This window comes from Rhinolophus sinicus, chromosome 1, assembly GCF_057876585.1.
Source record: "Rhinolophus sinicus isolate RSI-liver-muscle chromosome 1, RSI-T2T, whole genome shotgun sequence".
NCBI lineage: Eukaryota > Metazoa > Chordata > Mammalia > Chiroptera > Rhinolophidae > Rhinolophus > Rhinolophus sinicus.
The window spans coordinates 135,589,109-135,611,569 of record NC_142501.1 but is presented as its reverse complement, the minus strand read 5'-3'; the positions used below and the strand labels follow the sequence as shown (position 1 = coordinate 135,611,569).

Here is a 22,461-nt window from a genome sequence, read left to right as displayed (position 1 = left end):
GGCTCAGCTGAATTCATCTTGTCAGGAAGAACTACACACAGGGGTCAAATGTAAAGGAGCCCGCGTGATGCGTGACGCATGATGAGTAGAGGGGTGCTACCGCACAGATACCAGCCCGCGCACGGAGGGGTGCTACCGCATAGATGCCAGCCCGCACACAGCTCTCACAAGGCGGTACAGAAATGACTCTGTTAGGGGTTAGCTCCTCTTGATGAAGGAGCTAGACATCTAGAAAGAATGCCCACAAGCAACTTGTCATTCCGTTCTTAGATATCAAAACCTTAATGTGAATCGGGTTTTCAGGTTGGTTAGTCACTTCAGAACACTGCAGAGGAATAGGACTTCATACTGGTGTCTGATTTGGTGACACTCAGTCCTTTCTGGAAAGGTTGGATCCTGGCCAAACTTCTTGGGGAGGGTGGGTTGGGTAAATCATAAAAAGAAGACAACAGGTGTAATTAAAGAAAAATAAAAACAACCAACCAACCAACCAACCAACCAGCTGTCAATCTTTGCCGGTTCTCTAATTTGGCTTTTGCCTCCTGTGCCACTGACTCAAAGCCTCATCCTAGACTTTTTTTTGTTCTAAGGGCCCTTTTATTTCTGTCACCTTCTTCCTTTAACATGTTTCCCTCAAGAACATCTTACTCACCATGACAACGAACCCAGTTTCTTTCCCCGCAGCAGTTCCTCTTATCTGCTGCTCCCCTAACTGTCCCCTGGGTGGGGAGGTCAGAACTAGCTTCCTGATGGCCCTGGGGGCCTCCAGCCTGGCAATCCTGAGTCCAGCCCAATGGACAGTCTGTTTCCTGGGATCTTCCCAGGCCCAGACAGACAGCAGAACTCTTGATTCACAGCTGGCAAAGGCTTTCTACTCCTGCGGACACGTAAGATGTGTTACAGGACAGGCTATAGCAAAAAACAACACAAAGCATGGAATGGAAAGACAGCAGGAGAAGCGAGGGGAAGTCCGACTCCCACACTGAGAACAGGTTTCCCCTTTCTCATCCAGCCAGGCATGGCACCGTGCCACATGGCATCCCTGAACTCTGGGCGCATGGCTGAGGGGACTCCCACACAAGAGACCTGATGCAACTCATTCGCTTAGTCACACAGAGGACAGTTCCTCAGAAGAGAGAAAATTTCCGAACTACGAAATATCCACAATACTCAGGGCAATGAATCAGAAACTTCATACAATCCTCATTTGTAATCCCATGCGTCATAAGGGAGTTCTCCCATTTAGATAAGGAGTATCTGGATTCCAAGCATACCGCTCCCCCAAATAATCAGCTAGTTCTCAGTCAGATCACATTAACATCAGGTTTAAGCTTTCACCTTTTAGCTAAGGATTTCGCTATATGTTCATAAAATATTATTGAAGAACAGAAACACTATTTTATTTAGATATTTTTATACCCTCATCTACTTATAAAACTACTTTGAGGGAATCATACCACTAAGTGCTGTCACTTTTTAACCTGTTAATCCTTTTCTAGAATGTCAGGTACACATGTTACAGGAAGTGACGAGCACAGAGGAAACTGCTTTCCATTGTTGTTGGTGGTAGTGGCAGTGGTATTGTTTTTAAAGAAAGTGAATGAAACATCAATACACTGCCTCAGAATGGCCACAAGAGTATTTGGTATATATGGGCCTCTCATTAAAAACTGGACACACACAGCTAGTGGGCATAGCACTAGTATGCCCATTGCTTTCTCTGGAAAGCAGCATGACAGCATGCATTAGGAGTCTCACTAAGTTTATAACTAGCCCTTAGCCCAGTACGTGGAGTTTTAGATGTCTAGTTTAGATGACAAGCAGGAAAAGGTTATCCCGGTTGTTTTTACATAGCAAAGATGCCTAAACAACATAATGCCACACAAATAAGGAAATGATTACGTAAATTATTGCACATCCAAATGCCGTATGCCCGCTTGTACCCTCTAAGGCCTAGCACAGTACCTGATACATACTAAGAGCTCAGTAAATATTTAATGAATTTATGACTGAATGAAATATAATGCAGTTATGAAAATATTTTCGAAGACTGTTTAATGGCAGGAGGAAATATACTTATAATATGTTGCTAAATAGAATAAACAAAATATAAAACAGTGTATACAGCATGATTCTAGTCTTTAAAAGATTGAAGGAAAATACACTAATGTTGACAGAAGTCAACTCCATTTGACTTATGAGTAATTTTTCCTGTTAACTTTTTACTATTTTCAAACAATTCTAAAATAATAATCATAAATTATTATAGTTAGAAAAAAGAAATAAACATTGTTTTTAAAAAGCCACTTGGGGAAACTATATTCTGATTTCGTGAATGAATGAACAATGATCTGTATTTCAAAGTCAGCTACGCTGTCATTTGTTTAAAATCAACTCTATTTGCTTGTATACACAGTACCTTCAGATAAAGGGTATTATAGAAACTAATCTCCCAATGTCTTTTACCAGCCTAGACAACTGAGTTAAGGATATGTCAGGACCACCATAAAGATAATGAAAGATATCCATGAATCTCCAAACTGCCTTACATTATTGGGAAAATGAAAACATTTTCTGCTTCTCCACATTCACAAAATAACCATTTACTTACTCATATTGATCTAAGTTGTTTGATTTCTTTCCGGTTACATAATTACTTGGAATATATCCTTCACTCCTAGAAATAAGAAAAATACTTTAGGTAAACTTAAATCATTTTACTGAGAGGTTATTCAAAGAAAAATTACTGCTTTTCTGAAATAATTAAAGCATAATATTGCCTAATGCTTGTACGAAAGACTTAGCTGACCCCCAATAATTCAATGTATCTATAGCATTTGATGCTTTACAAATACTTCCTCATTTGACCCTCACAAAAATTCTGAGGTAGGCAGGCATTATTGTACCCACTTTCTGGTGGGGAAACCAAGGCATAGAAAGATTCATGCACTTTCTCAAGGTCCCATAGCAAAAGGCTATAAGTTAAACTCTGACCTTGTGACTTGGTTCAGAGCCCTTCCTAACATTCCGTGAAGCTTCTCTTGAATCCACAGTTTCTTGGGATGTTTTGAAGAAACCACTACTTCAGAAAAGTTGAAGTGTTGGATAAAAACACTCACCACTCCAGTAACTCAACAGTCCGTGTAAGCACTCTTTCACAGAGAGTAGTCCTTGCCCTCTATCTATATCAGTATTATCTGGGGCACTTGTTAAAAAGACAAATTCTTGGGCCATACCCCAAGCAATCTGAATTGAGAAGGCCTATATGAGACCAACAAATCTTTGAATTTTACCCCAGATGACTCTTATGCACATTACATTTAAGAAGCACGCATAGTGGGTAGAATCTTGGCAGAAGCCAAGATTTTCAGCATAAAAGAGATACATGTATAAAATTTTGAAATTGAGTAAAAACCTTGCAATCTTACATTTCAACTATTAGTAAGAACACATAACACACACACACACATGCACACACACGTGCATATATATAGCTCTGTTGCACAGAGAAGGCCCTAGAAGCCATGTCACTCCAGAAGCAGTGAGAATTCTAGAACCCCAGTTGTTGTCTCTAAATACTACTTCTTACAAAAAAGGGCCAGCACTCCTTGGAAAAATGGCAAATTTCACGTTTGGCCACGTTAATTACAAGGTGAACTTGAACCATTTTATTTTACCCAGAAAGCAAGGAAGCCAAGAAGGACTAAAGGGGTCCCCAACCCAAAACAGCTACCACTAACCTAAGATGGGACAGTTCAAGCAAAAAATAATTATTGCAGTGGATGAGAACCAAATATATAAACATCCATAGTAACACTAAAAAAAGTATTGGTGACCATTGTTATCACTAGAGGAAGCTATCATCAACTCATTATTTTGAAAATTGGTAAAAGGAAAGAATCAAAAATTTACCTTGCCTTCCCTGCATGAACTAAATGAACTGGCATGGAACGCTAAATTAAACCTTGCCTTCCTTGTCATTTTGATGGTATGTTTGTCACACTGGAGGATAAATTATATTTTATTTATCACTTGTTAGCTTGACTTATAACTTCTAAATATTTAGACACATGATATGTGGGCTTTCATGTGTACTCTTCTTCTAGTCCTAAAAATGATAGGGGTAAGTGCACAGTTGAGATATTTTTTAATTATTATTAAGTATGTTAATGACATGGTGGTGTTTAAAACAAATCTTTAGCAATTAGACTTAATGGTGAACTAACTTGATGATTTCAATTTGCTTTTAAATGCTCTAGAAAAAATAACTGGGAGGGTTGGTAAGTCAACACTGGCAAAATGTTGGTAAATTTTGAAGTCGTGACAAGAGGCTCCATTATACTATTATGTATTTTTGTGGATGTTTGAATTTTTTATAATAAAAAATCAGTCTTCTGCAATATGTGGCAAAGAAAAACAATGATGGTCTTCTTGTAAACACAGAATAACAGGTTAAGAGTTCCCGAGAAGATAATAATGCACAGCAAAGCACCACTCAGCAGACGCAAAGTTACTGAGAAGTGAGAAGAGAAGGACCCTGCCTGACGCAGAGGCTTCCACTGCTCCTCCAGAAGTGAACTGAGGAAGAAAGAATTGGAGCTGGGGAGAGAGAGGGCAGAGAGGTGAGAAAGCAGACTTCGAGAAAGAGTGTGCTCCGGCCAGGACAAAAAGCCCTCCTCTTCTTATGCACGGGAACTCAAGAAACGAAACAGGATTCTATTTCAGAGGTCAGCATAGGATATTGCATTTTATTAATGAAACCAAAAAGAAATTCATCCCCTATGTTTATCCATATTTACCCATTATTTACCAAAAATAAGACTGACAGAAGAGTTCCCTTTAAATCCTAAATAATCCTAAATAAATAAATGCTTGTTTTTAATTTCTTACATGTATGTGTATATATGTATTTTATACATACACATACATGCACATACATATAGTCTTTCTCTCTCTTTCTCTTAGAAAAAACCTAAGATTATTTATTTACCTCAGGATGAGTGAAGATCAAAATAATCCAATTAAACACATAATGGATGAGAAAGAAATCAGTATAATGTATTCTAATTTCTGGAAAGAAGTGGTCAATCTATTTACATTTATTGAGTCACTACTAATACATTGTGTTACTGCAAAGTAATAACGTAATAACTTTCATTTAAGGCCCACAGAACTAGTCTCCTTCCATGATAGTTACAAATTATCCTCTACTCAGGCATGGGTTTTTGACATCCACCCACTGTGTGTCATACACGGAGGGGAATACTTACCCATATTTATCTCTTGCTTTCCACCAATGAACATCATTCTTTTCTAATATGATATACTCTTGGCCTCTCTCTAGTCTGAGATCATGTGCTTCTGTCGCCTGGAAATCATACATCGCGACAACTATTTCTTCACTATTATCTTCTTCTTCAGGAGGAATTGGTGGGGGAGGCCTTCGCTAAGGAAAGGAGATAATATGTGAAGGTTTAGTCTTCTGTTTGAAACGCGGTGTGAAGTAAAACACGACGATTCCCACATCACCACAGAATAAAGCAGAAACCTCAAGTCTACCTAACATCATCTGGTGAACCCTTTCATGAGTCTGATAATGTTGATGCTACTAGAGCTCTCATGGGTTTCAGAACATGGGACTGAGCAAAAACTGTCTTTAAACACCAGTGTTAACTTTCCAGGGAGAGGGAAGAGTAACGTGTGAGCAGAAACCAGGGGGACTAACAGTAGACCCACCACTCAAATGACCTGCCATGGGGAAAACACACTATGGAGTGGAGACTTTTATCAGGTCTCCACCCATTAAAAGGAACTTGCATTTCTTTGTGCTTACTGTGTGCGAGGCACACACTTAGTACCTAACACACTCTTTCTCATTTATTCTTAGTACTGGTCCCATAAAGTAGAGTGATTCCCAATTTACAACTGAGGAAACAAGTGGGTTTAAGTAACCCACTCAAAGTCATTCAAAGTCAGATTCCCGTTGGATCAGGTTCTGTCCGAGTTAAAAGTACATGTGTGTTCCACCATATCCCACTCTTCAGAGGCACATCATTAAAACACTGAGGTCACTCCTTTGTCATAATATTGTGGGTTTAGGACTGAAATATTCCTCTAAATTCCTACACAACTCTTACATAATTCTTGAAGCCAAAATACAGGCAAAATGCCAGATAACATAATGGGGCTCCAATGATAATATCTAATACAATTAATATTATTTGACACCAAGAAAAAAATCAAATAAGCCATAACGTATCTGTTTCTGATATGAAGCCATAACGTATCTGTTTCTGATATGATTGGGGGGGGGGGACACACAGCATCACATAAACAAATATAAACATACATACACACGTTCATCGTATTCAATAATCTGCAAGTACTTCCAAAAGTTAAAGGCCACCTACCTTCTTTGTTTCTGGTGCTGGAGGTAGCGCTTTTCTTATACCTGAAAATGATAATAACAAAAATAGGTCAAAATGCCATTTACCAATGATCAACGGTTTTAAGGAAAACTGAAAATGAACACACAGGCCAGACATCTACTCTGAGTCTCACTCTGGCACATGTTGCTTCTATCACTATTTAGAACAAAATTTTAAAATGCTTTTGATGTTGGTTTGTATTTCTGCCTCTCTGAACAGACTGTAAATGCCATCGAGATTGGGGCCATGTCTTATTCTTCGTAAACAAGTGGGACTACATCAAATTAAAAAGCTTCTGCTCAGCAAAGGAAACCATCAACAAAATGAAGAGGCAACCTATAGAACGGGAGAAAATATTTGCAAACCACATATCTGATAAGAGGTTAATATCCAAAATATACAAGGAACTCATATAACTCAATAGCTGAAAAATACAATAACAATTAAAAATTGGCAAAAGATCTGATTAGACGTCTTTGCAAAGAAACATACAAATGGCCATCAGGTGTTCTATACCACTAATCATTACGGAAAGAAAATCAAAACCCCAGTGAGATAACACCTCACACCTATTAGGATGGATATTATCAAAACCACAAGAGATAACAAATGCTGGTGAGGATGTGGAGAAAAGGAAACCCTTGTGCACTGTTAGTGGGATTGCAAATTGGCACAGTCCCTATGGAAAACAGTGTGGAGGTTCCTCAAGAAATGAAAAGTAGAACTACCACATGACCAAGCAATCCCATTCCTGGATATACACACAAAGGAAATGAAATCAGTACCTCGAAGAGACATCTGCACTCCCATGTGCACTGCAGCATTATTCATAATAGCCAAGGTATAGAAACAACCTAAGTGTCCATCAACATATGAATGGATCAAGACAATGTGGAATATATACAAAATGGAATATTATTCAGCCTTAAAAAGAAAAAGAAAATCCTGTCATTTGCAACAATGTGGATGAAACTGGGGGGCATTATGCAAAGTGAAATAAGCCAAAAAATACAAATACCACTTGGTACCACTTATATATGGAATCTCAAAAAAAAATTGTTTTTTGTCAGTCAAACTCATACAAACAGAGTCGAAAAGTAGCTGCCAGAGGCTAGGGAGTAGGAGAAACAGAGATGTTGGTCAATGGTACAAACTTTCAGTTATAAGATGAATAAGGTCTGAGAATCTAATATATTATTTGATGCCTAGAGTTAATAACACTGTAGTGTATAAATGAAATTTACTGACAGTATAATTTAAATGTTTGCACACAAAAAAAGGGTAAACACGTAAGGCGGTGAATGTGTTAACTCAATGGGAGCGATCCTTTCACAACATATGAGTAGATCAAATCATCACATTGTACACTTTAAATATCCTACAATTTTTTATTTGTCCAACATAGCTGAATAAAGTTGAAAAAAATAAAAAGAAAATCAGCTGTTGGTGCCACATTAGGCTCACATTTTTTTTTGTCATTTTTAGCAGGCTTCCTTCCCATTGTGATAAAAAGTCCTGAAAATTAATTAGACCTTCTGATTTCATGAAACGGTCCCACTGCTAACTAAATATAATTAGTCTCACAAAACACACCTGCCCAATACTTTGCACTGTGCTAGGAAGTGTGAAGGCCATGCTTAACCAACATCAAAATCAAAATCATGTCACTTTCTTGTTATACCAACAATATGTACATCCTGAGCACAATATAATTGTAGAATAAAAAATACTTACTACTCTCAAAAAGATTATATTTTTCACATCCAGGTGCTAGTTTTTCAGTTTGTCGGCAACACTGATAACTTCCATCTGCCCAAAATTTAGGATGATATTTAATCATAATATTATTGTTGTTCTTTATTTCTGTAATTCATAGACAGTAAATGATTAGTGAAATAAAACAGAGATAACAAAACGTTTAGTAAGCAACTCTGTCGCTCTTCTTTTTTTTTTCTTTTACCGTCAGCAGGTAATTTTTATTTATTTATGTATTTATTTTTTTATTACTAGTTTCAGGTGAACAAAACAACATAACGATTAGACATCTACACACCTCACAAAGTGATAATCCCAACAAGTCTACCACCCATCTGACACCGTACATAGCTATTACAACACCATTGTCTATATTCCCTATGCTGTACTCTCTACACACAGCACTATATATATATATATATATATATATATATATATATATATATATATATATACACACACATACATATTTAATTACAGTTGATATTCAAAATTACTCTATATAGTTTCAGGTGTATAGTGCAGTTGTTAGACATTTATAAAATTTATGCAGTGATCCCCCCGATAAGTATAGTACCCATCAGACACCATACACTTTTTACATTATTGACTATATTCACTATACTGTATTTTACATCCCCATGACTATTTTGTAACGACCAGTTTGTACTTCCTAATCCCTTCACCTTTTTCATGCATCATACATCCCCCAACACCCCACCCATTTAGCAACCATCAGTTTGTTCATCTGTATCTATGAGTCTATTTCTGCTTTGTTTGTTCGTGTTTTCCACATATGAGTGAGATTATATGGTATTTGTCTTTCTCAGTCTGATTTACTTCACTTAGCGTAATATCCTCTAGGTCCATCCATGTTGTTGCAAATGGTAAGGTTTAATTCTTTTTTATGGCTGAGTAATACTCCATTGTATAAATGTACCACAATTTCTTTATCCAATTGTCTATTGATGGGCATTTCAGTTGTTTCCATATCTTGGTTATTGTGAATAGCGCTGCAGTAAACATAGGGGTGCATATACTTTTTCGAATTCATGTTTTGAATTTCTTTGGATAAATGCCTAAAAGTGGAATTGCTGAATCATAAGGTGGTTCTATTCTTAATTTTTTGAGGAACGGCCATACTGTTTTCCATAGTGGCTACACCAATTTGCAATTCTACCAACAGTGCACAAGGGCTCCCTTTTCTCCACATCCTCGCCAACACTTGTTCTTTGTTGATTTACTGATGAAAGTCATTCTGACTGGGGTGAGGTGGTATCTCATTGTGGTTTTTATTTGCACTTCTCTGAAGATTAGTGATGTTGAGCATCTTTTCACATGTCTATTTGCCATCTGTATGTCCTCTTTGGAGAAATGTCTATTCAGGTCCTCTGTCCATTTATTAATTGGATTTGGGGGGGCTGTTGAGTTGTATGAGTTTTTTTAATAAATTGTGAATATTAACCCCTTATTAGATGTATCACTGACAAATACGAAGAACAATTAAGTTCGTGAACTTGTTGCAACAATGTTGCTAACCTTTTTTGATATCAGAGGCATTGTTTATTGTGAATTTGTACCAACTGGACAAACATTTAACCAAGTTGAAAAGTGCTGGAAGTGCTGAAAAGGCTGCATGAAAAAGTTAGACGACCAGAACTTTTCACCAACAATTCATAGCTCTTGCATCACGACAATGCACCAGCTCATATGGCACTGTCTGTGAGGGAGTTTTTAGCCAGTAAACAAGTCACTGTATTGGAACACTCTCCCTACTCACCTGGTCTGGCCCCCAATGACTTTTTTCTTTACCTGAAGGTAAAGGAAATATTGAAAGGAAGACATTTTGATGACATTCAGGACATCAAAGGCAATACGACAACAGTTCTGATGGCCATTCTAGAAAAAGAGTTCCAAAATTGCTTTAAAGGGTGGACTAGGTGCTGGCATCGGTGCATAGCTTCCCAAGGGGAGTACTTTGAAGGTGACTGTAGTGATATTCAGCAATGAGGTATGTAGCACTTTTTCTAGGATCTGTTCGTGAATTTAACTGTCAGACCTCGTATCTTCTCCCATTCAGTAGAATGTCTTTTCATTTTGTTGATGGTTTCTTTTGCTGTGGAAAAATTTTTTAGTTTGATGTAGTCCCTTTGTTTATTTTTCCTTTTGTTTCCCTTGCCCAAGGAGCTATATCAGTAAAAATATTACTAAGGATAATGTCTGAGAGTTTACTTCCTATAGTTTCTTTTAGGAGTTTTATGGTTTTGGGTCTTACATTTAAGTCTTTAATCCATTTTAAGTTTATTCTTGTATATGGCATAAGAAGGTGGTAGAGTTTCATTTTTTTTTTTTTTTGCATGTATTTTCCCAGTTTTCCCCGCACCATTTATTGAATAAACTGTCTTTACCCCAATATAAATTCTTGCTTTCTTTATCATAGATTAAATTACCATATAGGCATAGGTTTACTTCTGGGGTCTCTATTCTGTTCCATTGATCTATGTGTCTGTTTTTATGTCAATACCATGCTACTTTGATTACTATAGCCTTGTTGTATAATTTGATATCAGGTAGCGTGATACTTCCAGCTTTGTTCTTCATTCTCAGGAATGCTGTGGCTATTCGGGGTCTTTGATGGTTCCATATAAATTTTAGGATTATTTGTTCTAGTTCTGTAAAAAATACCATTGGTATTTTGATAGGGACTGCAATGAATCTACAGATTGCTTCAGGTAGTATGGATGTTTTAACTATATTAATTCTTCCTACCCACGAGCATAGTATGTTTCCATTCATTTGTAGCTTCTTATTTGTATGTTTATTAGGGATATCACACTACTTTTTCTCTTTTTTTTAAATGACTTTGTCTGGTTTTGGAATCAGGGTAATAGTGGCCTTGTAAAATGAACTTGGAAGCCTTCCGTCCTCTTGGATTTTTTGAAATAGTTTGAAAAAAATAGGTGTTAACTCTTTTATAAATGTTTGGTAAAATTCACCTGTGAAGCCATCTGGTCTAGGACTTTCATTCGTTGGGAGCTTGTTGATTACTGATTCAATTTTGTTGGTAGTAATCAGTCTGTTAAGATTTTCTTTTTCTTCTTGATTCAGCCGTAAGAGATTGTATGCTTCTAGGAATTTATCCATTTCTTCCAGATTGACCAATTTGTTGGCATATAGTTGCTCAGAGCATTTTCTCAATATTTTTTGTATTTCTATGGTGTTGGTTGTCACTTCTCCTCTTTCATTTCTGATTTTATTTATTTGAATCCTTTCTCTATTTTTCTTGATGAGTCTGGTAAAAGGTGTGTCAATTTTGTGGTGAGAGAAGACACTTGATATAATTTCACTGTTCTTAAATTTATTGAGACATGGCTTAACATATGGTCTATCTTGGAAAATGCTTCATGTGCGCTTGAAAAGAATGTATATTCTACTGCTTTGGGGAAAAATGCTCTAAAAATGTCAATTAAATCCATCTGTTCTAGTGTGTCATTTAAGGCTGCTATTTGTGTTGATTCTCTGTCTGGAAGATCTGCCCATTGGTGTCAGCGGGCTGTTAAAATCCCCTACTGTGATTGTGTTACTGTTGATCTCTGCCTTTATGTCGGTCAATATTTGCTTTATATATTTAGTTGTTCCTATGTTAGGTACATAAATGTTTATTAAGGTGATGTCCTCTTGTTGGATGGATCCCTTTAGTATTATGTAATGTCCTTCTTTGTCTCTTATTATAGTCTTCATGTGAAAGTTTATTTTGCCCGATATAAGTATTGCTATCTGAGTTTGTTTCTCATTTCCATTTGCGTGAAATACCTTTTTCCATCCTTTCTCTTTCAGTCTGTCTGTGTCTTTCAATCTGGGATGAGTCTCTTGTACACAGCATATGCATGGTCTTGTTTTCTTATTCATTCAGCCACCCTATATCTTTTGATTGGAGCATTTAATCCATGTACATTTCAAGTGATTATTGACATGCACATAGTTATTGCCATTTTATTATTCATATTTTTGGTCTTCATTTGTTTGTTTGCTTTCTCCTTTCTTCTGCTTAAAGAAGTCTTTTTAAAATTTCTTGTAATACTGGCTTGGTGGTATTGAATTCCTTTAACTTTTTCTTGTCTGGGAAGCTCTTTATCTCTCCTTCAGTTTTAAATGATATCTTGCTGGGTAGAGTAGTCTTGGTTGTAGGCCCTTGTTTTTCATCTCTTTGAATATTTTGCGCCACTCCCTTCTGGCCTGCAAAGTTTCTATCAAGAAATCCACTCATGGTCTTATGGGAGCTCCCTTGTAAGTAACTATTTGTTGTCTTTCTCTTGCTGCTTTTAGGATTCTCTTTGTCTTTAACCTTTGGTATTTTAATTATGATGTGTCTTGGTGTGGGCCTCTTTGGGTCTATGTTGTTTCGGACTCTGCGCTTCCTGGGCTTGTATGTCTAGTTCCTTCACCAGGTTAGGGAAGTTTTTCATCATTATTTCGTCAAATAGGTTCTTGATCCCTTGCTTCCTCTCTTCTCCTTTTGATACTCCTATGATCCAAATGTTGTTATGCTTGATGTCATCCCACAGGTCCCTTAAACTATCTTTGATTTTTTTTCTTTTTTCTTTTTGTTGTTCTGATTGGGTGTTTTATGCTACCTTGTCTTCTGAATCATTGATTTGATCCTCTGCTTCATCTAGTCTGCTATTGATTGCTTCCAGTCTATTGTTCATTTCAGTTATTGTATTCTTTATTTCTGACTGTTTCTTTTTTATGGTTTCTACGTCCTTGCTTATGCTTACTATCTCTTTGTTGAAATTATCACTAAGTTCCTTAAGCATTCCTTTAAAAAAAAAATTGGGGAACAGTGTGTTTTTCCAGGACCCATCAGCTCCAAGTCAAGTCATTGTCCTTTAATCTAGTTGTAGAGGGCGCAGCTCAGCTCCAAGTCCAGTCACCATTCTCAATCTAGTTGCGGGGGGCGCAGCCCACCACCCCATGTGGGAATTGAACTGGCAATCCTGTTGTTAAGAGCTCACGCTCTAACCAACTGCACCATCTGGCCACCCCTTAAGCAGTCTTATAATCAGTGTTTTAAACTCTGTGTCTGGTAGGTTGATTTCTATCAACACTTCAAATTACATTTCAAACTACTGGTTGGTTTCAAACTACATTTCATTTAGTTCTATTTCTCTTGTTATTTTATTTGGGACATGTTTCTTTGTTTCCTCATTCTGGTTGCCTCTCTGTGTTTACTTCTATGTATTAGGTAGATCTCCCATGTCGCTCAGTCTTTTCCAGGTGGCCTTATATAGGTGTCCTGTGTAGTCCAATGGTGCAGTCTCCCTGATCTCTTGTGCTTGTGTTCCAGGAGTGTCCCTTGAGTGTGCTGTGTGTGTTCTCCTGTTGTAATTGAACTTTGATTGCTTTTGCCACATCAGTAGGTGGGACTGACTCCCAGGATGACTGACTTTGAGGATTGGCTATTCCCATAATGTATGAGCTACTGTGTGGGGACTGACAGCTCAGAGGAGGATTTGCCCTCATAGGCTCCTGTGCATTTTGAGACCACCCATTGGGTGCACTGCTTGTGGGGCTAATCGGGTAGTGCTCTGGTGTTGTCTGAAGCTGGTCTTTGGGTGTGTTGTTTCTGGTGTCTCTTGGGAGAGGCTCCTGTGCAGGGCAATTTCAGCCCTGCCTGTGACTGACCCACAGCTACCTGGTAGACGCTCCAAAGCTATATGTGGTTGGCTGCTGCCTGTGCTGGACCTGGAGGCATGTGGGAGTGGTCTTGCTGTGAACCTAGACCAGCTGCAACCAGTATTGGGCTTGGGGCAGCTTAGCAAAAGGCCCAGGGCTCCCTAGGCCTACTGCCACCTGCTGACTTCGTGTAAGGCTCAGCTATTAAAAGAGCTTCCATAGGTGTGCATGCTGGGCTGGTTAACCCAGGGTTGAGAGAGCCTTCAGCGATGCAGCACTACCTGGGCAGGGTGGGGTCCCAGAGATTCACAGGGAGTGGCCAGTGGTTTTTACAAGGTTAATGCAGATTCAGGCCTGTGATCACTTCACAAAATGCCCTGAGAACACCATAACTAACCATCGATCACCTTGGGCTCACAGATCCCTAAGACCTGCCCAAGAGAGGCTGAGACACAGGTTGTCACTCATCGCCTCCAACAAACGTTCTCCACACCACCGCAGGTCATCTTCCTGCTGTGAAAGGCTTCTGCAGCTTGTGGGGCAGGGCTGGCTGCTCAGTAGCCAACAGTGCCCTGTGAGATGCAGCACTAGCTGTGTGGGGCAGAGACCCAGGGCATCACCAAGGTGGTACACATGCAAGGATGTAACCAGACCAATATAGTCTCAGATTTGGCCCTTTGGGAGAGGGTTCAAAATACAAAAAATGTCACCCTCCAGTAGGCTATACGTGAGTCAGGCTCCACACAGGGATAAAGGCTGCTGTCCCTCCAGCCCTTGCCCCAAAACCACACAACTCAGCCTTTCCCCGTATGTTTCTGGCACCTCTCGAGTTGCCACCCCTCCACCACAGACAAAGTGAGTGTAGTCTGTGTATGGGCTCTTTAAGAGGGCGTCAGGGTTTCCAGCCACCTTCCATCTCACTAGGACGGGCAGACAGAGTCCTTGCTGATTTTCAGTGCCAGATATTGTGGGAACTCCTCTTCCTAGCACACGACCCCCAAGCTAGGGAGCCTGGTGTGGGGAAGAGGAACCCCTTCCTCTTCTGAGGGGACTTCTGCCACTGAGGTGTCCCTCACTATCTGTGGGTTTGAGTCAGCCCTTTTGGCATCTCCATCCCTCCTACCAGTCTCAATGTGGCCTCTTCTTTATATCCATAGATATAGGCATTCTGTTCAACTATTCTTCAGATGATTTGTGAGGTTGATTGCTGTATAATTTATTTGTAATTCTGGTGTGATCCTGGGATGCAGTAGGCATAATGATTTCCTAATCCACCATCTTGGACCAGTCTCCTTTTCCTTTCTCAGGTACCATATTTATTCTGAGAACACCCTCATAACATCATACAACCCAGCATTTAGAAAATCCACGTGGTTCTCTTTCACCTCCTTTTTTTGGTGAAGCACTGTTGTTAGCAGACGTAATCTCTGCCACACTGTGATGGATAAACACAAAAGTCAGCCAACCACCATTTTGTTCTGCAGAAGGAAAAATGAGGATTGTGCAGGACAAATCACCCAGTTAAAGTGCAGGACAAACACTTTACATACAAATCCATTCACCCACACCAAATGTTGACTACATAGGCAGTTTCTTAGAAATACCAAATCCTGTTCTCGTAAAAGCCCAGTGCTTTATCATCTTCAAATGTATTACAGATTACATGAAAGCATGCTCTTCTTAAAAACTATGTATATGTCACTAAAAGGAAACAGATTATAAAAAAAGAAGTTATCTTCAATATGTATCACAGTAAAAGAATGTCCTTGGGGAAACACTTATTGTTGATTAAAAGATTATAAATGTAAGATACATTAGCTGTGTTTCTGCTTTAGTGGCAACAATGTTATATCCTAAAATTATGTATAAATTAATATTTCATTATTGGAGTTTTACCTTCTTTTAACTTCTTCACCCACCGGTCTCTGCTTTGTGCACTAGGTGCAAAAATGTAAAGTGTGTTAGCATCATGAACAACCTAAAATAAAACATAAGATGGAATCAGTAAGACATACTTAGATGCAGTGCTTCCGTCTAGTACAGAGCCCGTGGTATCATCGACACCAATAAATTATTCTGAAATGACTGAATAAAATTACTTCAGATCCAAAGAACCTAGATGTCTGCCTTACAAAAGCACATTTATTTATTCATGTCTACATCGAATAGGACACACCTTTTTCAAAGGACTGTGTTCTACAGAAGAATAAAATACACAGAGGCCAAGATGCTTCACCAATCTGGTTATTTCTTGGGATCTAATTAACCAAAGTTCCGTAGGTAAACTTGGTGTAACAGGGCCAATATTTAGAATACTGAATATTCTAATTCAATATTTTTCAGAGTAACATTTTAGATAAATGTACTACTCTTTCAGGATCACTCCTATACCTTTCTTTTTGCCACGATAAATAACTACAGAAGCTGAGTATGAAGCACTGACTATCCTAACTCTACGCGGTGTGCTTTACAAACATTAATTCAATGGTTCAGACGATCGCGGTATTAGTATTTCATAGAGGAGACAAAGGGCTCGTCACAAACCCCCACTCCTGTATAACCCCAGAGAGTGCCAATCACATAGCACTGCACATGGTGCCCTCTAATGTGCTACTACCTGCCTATCATCATTTGGTTGGTAATCCAGAAAGCCATGATCCTGACTCCAGAGCCCAAGCTTTTAACCACAGTGCCTCTTTTAGAAGTAACATCTGATGAGCAATTACAGAGTCTTATTATTCATATTTTTTACTGCTATTAATAAAATTAAACCTGGGAAACTAACCCAAAAACTTTATCATTGGTCTGTCACTTTACCCTCGATGGTAAGTCACAAGACAGAAATGCTTTAATCGGCTAAAAAGAAATATGTAGCTAGAAATATTCCTTCACCATGTCAATAGCTACGGGATTGAACACAAATAGCTCTTTCCCTGATAAATGGCTGTTCCTGACCATAGTCAATAGATAATTCTGTCCCACTCATTTTAATCAAATAAATGCAATTTAACAGCAATGTGAACACTACAGAATAAATAATGTTGTATTTCAGTGATTAATTCATCCAACTAGCATTTTGCTGGAACTACACAAGATACAAAAATATATCAACATGGAGCCTATTTTCAAGACATATATAGAAATATAACAAGACAGAAAGTGAAACATGACAAAGCGGTAAAAATAAAGCACAGTTTACTAACCGCTGTCTCCCCAATAAACTTTAATTAAAAAAATATATATTTGAACTTGCCAACCAAAAAATAAAAAAAGATAAAGCTCTAAGAGAGATGTGGGGATGTACGTAGCCTCACTTGGTCCATGATTTTCACAACCGCGATATTGTGACTTATAATAAGAAATATCTAGGGGCAGCCAGATGGCTCAGTTGGTTGGAGCGCGAGCTCTAAACAGCCAGTTCGATTCCCACATGGGCCAGTGAGCTGTGCCCTCCACAACTAGATTGAAGACAACGAGCTGCCGCTGAGATGCAGCTGGGGCAGCCAAATGGCTCAGTTGGTTAGAGCGGGGAGCTCTGAACAACAAGATTGCTGGTTCAATTCCCACATGGGATGGTGGGCTGCACCCCCTGCAACTAAAGATTGAAAATGGCAATTGGACTTGGAGCTGAGATGCGTCCTCCACAACTAGATTGAAGGACAACAACTAGGAGCTATGTACTCTAGAGGAAACACACTGTTCCCCAATATTCCCCAATTTTAAAAAAAGAAATATCTATTTGGTCTTCATCCTGGTTCCTGACACAGAACTCCTAAAACCCTTGTAATATCCTATGCTGAGAGTGACAAAGGTGTCTCTTGTTATGCTAATGAGGTGACTTTTGGAAAGCACCTAAGGATGGGGTCTGGTTGCCCTTGGAGTCAGCCATGTGATTAGAGGGTTGGAACTTCTGGTCACTCCCAACTCCCCACCTCCCAGGAGGGGAGAGGGCCAATGATGTCATCAATTGTGCCTATGTAATGAAGCCTCCATAAAAAGGGTCTGGAGAGCTTCTGGGTTAGTCAGTGAACACATGGCGATTTGGGGAGAGAGGCTCGACAGGAGGGGACAAGGAACCTCCGTGACCTTCTTCCCATACCATGTCCTATGCATGTCTTCCATCTGGCTGTTCCCGACTTATAACTGAAACTGAGGGTCCTTAAGACTTAGATTAAATTTAGCTTTGAATTTTAGCTCTAGAAAACTTCTCTCTCTCTCTCTCTCTCTCTCTCTCTCTCCATACACACACACACACACACACACACGGCCTGGATTATCAGCAACCCCCAGGCAGCAGCAGACAGTAGCCCGGACCTGACTAATGACCACAAGGCCCAGGCTAAAGACAACATCTTGCCGAAGTTATGTTTCAGCTCCTGAACCCCAAGGTGGAACAACCCCCGGCTACTTTCCCATGAAACCAGACGGACACTACAGCAGACCTCAAAGCTGTCCTCAAGACCTAAACAAATGTCTTATTACCCTTATTTACCTCAACTCTGACCAATCAGCTCCCAGCATAACCCCGAGCCCCCTAACCCATGGTGTTTTGTGATTTTGCCCTCTATAATCTGTATCCTACACACCATTGGGGAGTTCGGGCTTTTGAGCATTCACTTCCCATTCTCCTGGGTGGTGCCATTTATGATAAAATAGCCAGTATTTCTCCACTGCAATCCTTGGTGTTTAGTGTTTGGCTCTGTTGGCAAAGGGTAGACAAATTCTTTCTGTTCCATAACACATCCTTGTATAAGAAAATGGTGGTCTGTTAAATAAAATGTTTCTCTGAGTTCTGTGAGCAATTAGTCAAACCCAAGTAAGAGATTGTAGGCAGGTCAGAAGCACAGGTGACAACCTGAACTTGCAATGGGCATCTGAAGTGGGGGCAGTCTTGTGGGACTGAGCCCTTCACCTGTGGAATCTGATGCTATATCCAGTTCGTGTTAGAATTAGGATGAATTACAGGACATCTAGCTGGTGTCAGAGAATTCCTTGATGGTGTGTTAAAACACACACACACACACACACACACACACACACACACACACACACTGGAATTGGGTGTTAGAATCTTAACACCTTAGTCTGGTTTGTCCATGCAATCAACTCTGTATGAAAGAATGAGGTAAAAATGCACCATGAAATAGGCATTCTGAATTGACAGAGAGGTATCTATCTGGATCATGCTGCAGGGGCTTTGAACCTTCCAGAAACCTGGGTGTATTGTAATAATTACAATAAATCACTTTACTGAGTCTTTACATTAGGCTAAGCACTTTACACACTTCACACACACTGCCCCATTTAATCCACATAGCAGACCGGCTCTGCTGGCATCCTCATATGCCAGATGAGAAAACCAAAGTGACTGAGGTTAAGTCACTTGAGTAGGATCTGTTTGACCCCCAAAGGCTCTTCCTATTCATGCTTCTTCCAAACACCTTCCTGCTGCCCCCTGACTGTTTCCCTGCTAAGAATTGGCCTTTTCAGGCTCCAAACAGTCTAACTTCTCAAAACTCACCTCACGTCAGTACTGTGAGCTTGTAACTGTTAGAGACAAGGTAATCAAAAGAAAGCTAATCCAAGCACAGAGTTTTGATAAACTAAGACTAGATATATTATCTCCCTATCTTGGGACATTTATATTTCTATAAAAAAAAAAAATCGAGAAATAGCATCCTTAACCCAAATAATAAACATTTAATTCTGGCATCTCAGGCAGGCTGATGGGTGAGCTGTGGGGGGTCCAGTATCCCTCAGGTAACCCCAAGCACACTTGAAGGCCACCTTCTATGTCATCCACTCGGACAGCTGACTGTGACAGAGTCACATTTCTCATGGGCCTCTTCTGGTGAGTCGTCCTATCACAGCAGAGGTTGCAAGCGGACAGAAGAGCTTTGCAGACCTTGAGGCATAGAAGCCATTTCAACAAGAAGGAAATATAGTCTCCCTTGGTAACACTACTAACTTACTAGTTACCCTCCCTCCTATTTGTATCTTCATTCGTTGATTCATTTATTCAAGAGACGTTGACAATGTGCTGGAGAAGAAACAGCACAGATGTTACACAGACAGATAGTTCTGGGTGTAAAACCCAGGAAAGCAATGCCATCTCCTGGGGAACCCCCAGCCCACATCAGAAGACAGCTAAGGAAACAAGCAGCTGGCTTCTCTTATTTTCTCTGTTCCTTCCTAGGGCTAGAATACGCTGAGAGAGGAAGCAAACTCCTTTTGTCTCTTGGTATCTTTTGAAAATATCTATTTCTACTTTTCTTTTCTTTTTTCTTTTTTGCCTTGCATCTGCACAAGATGCAAACTTTCCCTGTGATGATGTTAAAGTAGGATCTATACTTTCTTAAGTTATACTTAAGTTATAATAAGGGAGGATATTTTTCATCTATCAAACCTTGCTGGCTTAAATTACATAAAGCTCAAGTTTACCTCTTCTTAACTTTTTTCCCCCTTTTTTCCACCTCTCCCCCAGCCCCCCAACTCCAGTTCAAGCCCTTGTTTCTCAGTCTAGTTGTGAGGACACAGCTCCCTGGCCCATGCTGGTATTATGAGCCTTGCACCCCCCCTCCCCCGTTGAGGCCGTCGGTCATCAATCGATGGTTGGCCACTCACAGCAGCACTGGCTGCCGGCCACTCACGCTGGCCACCGGCCACTCACGCTGGCCACGGGCAGCACAGAGCCGCTCACCCAAACCTCCGGCTACTCACTGCAGCCCAGCTCCAGGGAAAGCTGTTATTCACAATCTTAGCTGTAGAGGGTGCAGCTCACTGGCCCATGTGGGAATCGAACCGGCGGCCTCCACCTTAGGAGCACAGCACTCCAACCACCTGAGCCAACGGGTTGGACCCCTTGTCTTAATTTTTCAAATTGTTCTGAAATTTTCTTATTCACCTCAATGATTAAAAATGTGAAACTCAAAATTATGGGGAATTAAAAATGGTTCAGGGATGGAATGTTTTCTGTTCTCGTATTTTTCTCATTGTTCTGAAAACCAACCAAAAGCTGCAGAGTGGATCTCTTTCTGTTACACAGCAAAAATTCTAACGCTGGGTCCAGAATCAATGAGAATCCTCGCTCCCTACAACCACCTGCCACCCCACAAATGTCTAACAGCCATCAGAAGCGTAGTCGGAGTGGTTCTCCACTAAACTTAAAATGAAACCACGCACGAGCGCGCGCGCGCGCGCACACACACACACACACACACACACCATTATATATGCACTTAACATACTTAATCAAGAAGATTCAAATTGGGCTTACTTCTAGATCTAGGTAGTAAACGTAGTGTTAATAGCAGTAGTAAGAGAAGTAAAAATAACAGTAATAGCAACTAACACTTAGCTTGCTCTCATTGTGTATCTAAGCTATTTATATATCATCTTAATTAATCCTCACACAATCCTAGGAAATGAGTACTATGATTATTATTATTCTCATTTTTCAGAAGAGGAAACAGACACAAAGCAGTTAAGTGACTTGCACAAGGTCTCAGAGCCTGTCAGTGGCAAATCAGGTGTTTTGGCCTTCAAGTTGCCTCTGTAAGCATTTTACTGTCCCTGCTTTTCATGCAAAGAAATGGCAGAGTTAAAATGAGGAACTGGGAAAGGGAAAAGTAAATGTCCTCCTTCCTCCTATTGTGTTGTTGCCACCACAGTGAAAATAATCCAGATGCAGATTTAAAGCTTCGATATTCTACTGTATTACATCTTAATCCTCCAAACTGGCAAATGTTTATTTGAAATGTAATCAATAATTTCATAATAGCACAAGAGCTACCGAAATCTCCACTGTGATACTATGTTGAAAAGATTTCTGCAGTTCTCTCCTTAGTACATAGTGGGACCATTGCCATGAGTAAAAGGCGAGTTTCCTTAGAGACATTTGTTATAGCAAAGGAAAGCACAAACATGTCCTCAGCCAGAGAAGGGGTGGTTACCTGCTGGAGAGGGTCCTGGGCTGCCTGCTGCGAAGTCAGGAACACCAGGATCCCTCCCTGCACTCTTGATTCTCCAGGCATGTGTGCACTACGGTCCTGCACAGATGGACAGCGGCTCAGGAGGCCACGTCCATCCTCCCTGGGAGTGCAGAGATGTGAGCATGTGTTCTAGGGAGGTTTGCAATTCACAAAATGGCCTCGGACAAGTCATTGAACATTTTTGAACTTCAATTTCCCCAATCAGAAATCAGAATAGTATGCAGAGGGTGCCAAAAAATTGTATACACATTCTAAGAAAGGAAGAAACTGTATTAAAATTGTAATAATATATACCAATAACAAAAGACGCATACAAGTCACGTTTGACCTTTGCAATTACAAGAGGTACTCAAAGTGGTACCATCAGCGTCCAGACACTTCTGATTACGGCAAACTACTGCTTGAGCAACATTGACCAAAGTGCCCCCTTGTATACATTGTTTTGGCACCCCCGGTATTTACCTCCCTTATATTAGAGGATCATTGTGAAGGAAAACATGAAATCACATAACCTTTTCAAAAGGTACCACTTAATCCATACATAATGCTTATATTTTGCACTGCAAGCAGCCTTTCATTTTCTCTCATTTCTGTTCCAGTAGCTCACTCCC

The 22,461-nt window shown here is 39.8% G+C and overlaps 1 protein-coding gene across 2 annotated transcripts in view; it reads right to left on the bottom strand.

Moving 5' to 3' along the window:
- TEC (tec protein tyrosine kinase) overlaps nt 1-22,461 on the bottom strand; it is a 121,842-nt gene that overhangs the window by 19,960 nt on the left and 79,421 nt on the right. Inside the window, exons 4-8 of one of the 2 annotated variants that reach the window (XM_019741061.3) lie at nt 15,756-15,837; nt 8,163-8,291; nt 6,411-6,451; nt 5,271-5,446; nt 2,612-2,677 (exon numbers count right to left, since the gene is read on the bottom strand). In XM_019741061.3, coding sequence (XP_019596620.2) covers nt 2,612-2,677; nt 5,271-5,446; nt 6,411-6,451; nt 8,163-8,291; nt 15,756-15,837 — 494 coding nt within the window. The remainder of the gene's footprint in view (nt 1-2,611; nt 2,678-5,270; nt 5,447-6,410; nt 6,452-8,162; nt 8,292-15,755; nt 15,838-22,461) is intronic. The other variant, XM_074324649.2, reaches the window with a different exon arrangement.